General features: G+C 40.0%; 1 protein-coding gene across 1 annotated transcript; it reads right to left on the bottom strand.

The window, feature by feature from the left end:
- Positions 1-474: 474 nt before the first annotated feature.
- Positions 475-3,265, bottom strand: LOC131658308 (uncharacterized). Its single transcript, XM_058927616.1, has 4 exons — positions 2,396-3,265; positions 1,721-2,305; positions 1,433-1,560; positions 475-1,360 (listed from the first exon to the last, which is right to left on the bottom strand). Exons 1-4 carry the CDS (start codon positions 3,263-3,265, stop codon positions 475-477), a joined length of 2,469 nt encoding a protein of 822 aa, XP_058783599.1.
- Between the last annotated feature and the right edge of the window lie 220 nt (positions 3,266-3,485).

Below are 3,485 nucleotides of genomic sequence, written 5' to 3' on the forward strand. Positions count from 1 at the left end.
TAATTAAATTTGCTACTACTGTATATACTTTATGGATTTATATAACTTTTTACTGTATAATAATTAACCTTCTGTTTTCTTTTATAATTGGTAGCAGGAAATATAACATAAGTGGAAATAACTTTTTAAAAGCAAAGAAAGTGAATACTAAAATAAACAAGCATGAGTGGGAGAGAAAAGAGGAAGTGGATTTTAACATGAATGAATAATTGATAAAGTTACAACTGTCATTTCATTTATTAAAGAGCATTTGTTACATTAAAAAAAGGCTCCTATGGCACTCTCTTTTTCTTTTCTTTTTTGGATTGAATCTCTCCTTCTTTATCTAGATTATTTTTAGAAGAAATTATGGATGATTTTTTTTTATAAGCAAGAGATAAAATTAAGAGAGCATTAGGGGTACTCTAAACCCGCTTACAAAAAGAGAAACGACGCCAAAAGCGACATTACCAACCAACACAAACTAAAATAAAACTACAACAGCGGATTTTTGCAGAAATCATAATAGTTACATTTGGAGTAAGGAATGTTGCCGACGCAAGACCATTTCCAAACCTTAAGTTTGATGTTCCAAACTAAATCCGAAACACAAGGTTTGGCTTCGTTAAAGATGATGTCATTTCTATGATTCCAAATGCACCATAAAACTGCCAGCCAAATCCGACCCGAAACCTCCTTCCTAAACCTCTTTCTCCGGTTATCAAGAATCCAAGAGTTCAAGCTAGAGGCCAAATCACCTCCCAAACCCGAATCGCCTCCCACCCACAAGAAAATTTTAGCCCACACACGAATGGAAAAAGAACAGTCCATAAAAATATGGTTAACCGATTCCTCAGCCACTGAACAAAAAACGCACCTGAAGTCCGCCGGGTTACTGATAATACCACGCCGTTTCAGCAACTCCTTGGTGGGTAACCGATTGATTAAACTTCGCCACCCGAACGTTTTTATTCTGTAAGGGACAACCACCTTCCACGCGAATTCAAACAGAGCCGGATGAATGCCGCCTCCACCGGAATCAACATGATAAAGACGCAATTGTTTGTAACCGCTTCTTGTCGTGTATCCAAACTGAGGATCGGGCAGCCACACCACCGTGTCCGCAACATCATCATTCGGAGTCGTGCTAGCCAGAATACCGCGTAAACGATGCAACTGGTTCTGCAAAACAGAATTGGGATTAACAATCCCCAAATCGCCCCAATCCCATCCATCATCCTTCCAATGACCGAAATTGGCGACACTTTGGTCCTTCATAGTGCAGGCCTGATACAGTTGGGGAAGAACATCAATAAATCTACCTGCAGAATTCCAGAACCCGCTCCAAAAAGGGATGTCCAAACCATCACCCAACATGCTCCTAAACTCATTAATTAAAACATATGCAGCAAAAGAATTAGCAAAAGATTCCAGATACAAAATGTCTACCTACCAACTGGAGCGCTTCGCTCTTTTAACCGATTCGCCCCGCGTGAGAATGAGATGCTTCAAATTACCATACTTCTCGGTAAGAACTTTCAGCCACATAGAATCAACTCCTTGCGAAATTTTCCACTGCCACTTGAACAACAATGCAACATTAAAATCCTTTACGCACTTAAAACCCAAACCTCCTTTTTCGACCGGTAAACAAAGCGAATCCCACCGAAGCCACTTTTATTTTTTCAGAACTACTACCCCACAAAAAGTTATTCTGAATCTGTTCGATAATTTTACAAACCTTTGTCGGCGCTTTGAAAAAGGACAGTTGAAAAATAGACAGACTAGAAAGAACTGATTTAACAAGGGTAATTCTTCCCCCGAAAGACAAGAATCTTCCCTTCCAAGCAGCGAGAGGATCCTTGAGTTTATCAATGAGCGGCTTCCACCACGAGATCCTTTTGTGATTAGATCCCAACCGAATACCTAAGAAAAGGAAAGAATTGTCTTCAACCTTACATCCCAAGAAATTTGCTGCAGCCCCCATAAAATGCTTGCTAAGATTAAAACCAACAATCCTACTTTTGTGAAAGTTAACTCCCAACCCCGATACAACTTCGAAACCTCTCAACACCGCCTTGAGAGCCCAAAACTGACCCCAATTTCCTTCACCAACCAGTAATGTATCATCTGCGAATTGGATGATATCAACAAACACGGAGGTCCCCACTATGAAGTTAGAATAAATGCCGACATTCACCGCATTTCTAACCAGCGCCGCCAAGCCTTCAGCAATGATAACAAAAAGGAAAGGAGATAGCGGATCTCCTTGCCTCAACCATTTCTTCACCTCAAAGTCTTTCGTAGGATTACCGTTGACAATTACCTACATCCAACTCGAACACACCATCGCCTCCATCCATCTAATCCACTTTTCACCGAAACCCATCCTCCTCATCATGAAAATAAGGAAAACCCAGTTCACTTTGTTGTAGGCCTTTTCAAAGTTTACTTTGAAAAGCAAACAACCCCTCTTCTCCTTAACAGCCGAGTCAATGACCTCATTCGCAACCAAAATTGCCTCGAGGAGCTGCCTGCCAGGGACAAAAGCACTCTGGGTGCTAGAGATTATAGACCTTAACACCAACTTCAACCTAGCAGCAAGGAGTTTAGATAAAGCTTTGTAAAGGCAACCTACCAAACAGATTGGCCGATAGTCGTCCAGAGAAACAGGATGCTCCTTTTTCGTAATTAAAGAGATAAAAGAGGAGACAATCGCCTTTGATAGAAAACCTTTATCATGAAAATCGTTGAAGAATCGAATGAAATCAGCTTTTATGAAGCCCCAACACTTTTTGATAAAGAAAAAGTTATAGCCGTCCGGCCCCAGGCTCTTCGACCCCTCACAACCCCAAATCGCATCCTTAAATTCCTTTTCCGTAAAGGGAAGTTCCAGATTGAAATTATCCCCGACTGAAATGGCTTTAAAAGAGAATCCCTCAAGAGAAGGCCGGGATTGGTTAGAATCGGAGAACTTACTAGCAAAATGCCTTCTGACCTCTTCCTTTATATCTCCCACCGACTCCAAGACTCCGTTATCCGAATCAATACTATTGATAAAATTTGCCCTCCTTCTGGCTTTCAAGGCACAATGAAAAAATCTGCTATTCAAGTCTCCTTCCACATCCCACTTAACTATAGATTTTTGGAAAATCATATTTTCTTTAATCTTCAAGTTCAGCCACATTTTTCTCGTCGCCTCACTACGAATCTCCACCAAATCTCCCAAATTACCTTCCTGAATCGAAACCAGCTGCGCATCCGTTATCGTTGATAACGTTCTCATCATTCCATCTTCTAAGACTGGTTTTAAGTAAGCGCAGTTCTTTCTCAGAAATTATGGATGATTTTATTTTTGCTGAGATGACATTATTAACACACAGACTTTTTTAATAAAAAAAAGGGTTAAATATGTTTTTAGTCCTTATAAAATTACCAAAAACTACTTTTAGTCCCTATAAAATTACTTTTGCACTCACTTTTAGTCCCTGTAGAGGGACTAAAAG

Source organism: Vicia villosa, linkage group LG3 (assembly GCF_029867415.1).
Source record: "Vicia villosa cultivar HV-30 ecotype Madison, WI linkage group LG3, Vvil1.0, whole genome shotgun sequence".
Classification (NCBI taxonomy): Eukaryota; Viridiplantae; Streptophyta; class Magnoliopsida; order Fabales; family Fabaceae; genus Vicia; species Vicia villosa.

Excerpts from the sequence above, each read along its gene's own strand:
- LOC131658308 (XM_058927616.1), bottom strand. The coding sequence starts at position 3,265 with ATGAGAACGTTATCAACGATAACGGATGCGCAGCTGGTTTCGATTCAG. Across the intron at positions 2,306-2,395 it reads CCTACAACAAAGTGAACTGG|GTAATTGTCAACGGTAATCC; the intron begins GTTTTCCTTATT and ends AGTTGGATGTAG. Across the intron at positions 1,561-1,720 it reads TTTTCAAAGCGCCGACAAAG|TGGCAGTGGAAAATTTCGCA; the intron begins GTTTGTAAAATT and ends TTGTTGTTCAAG.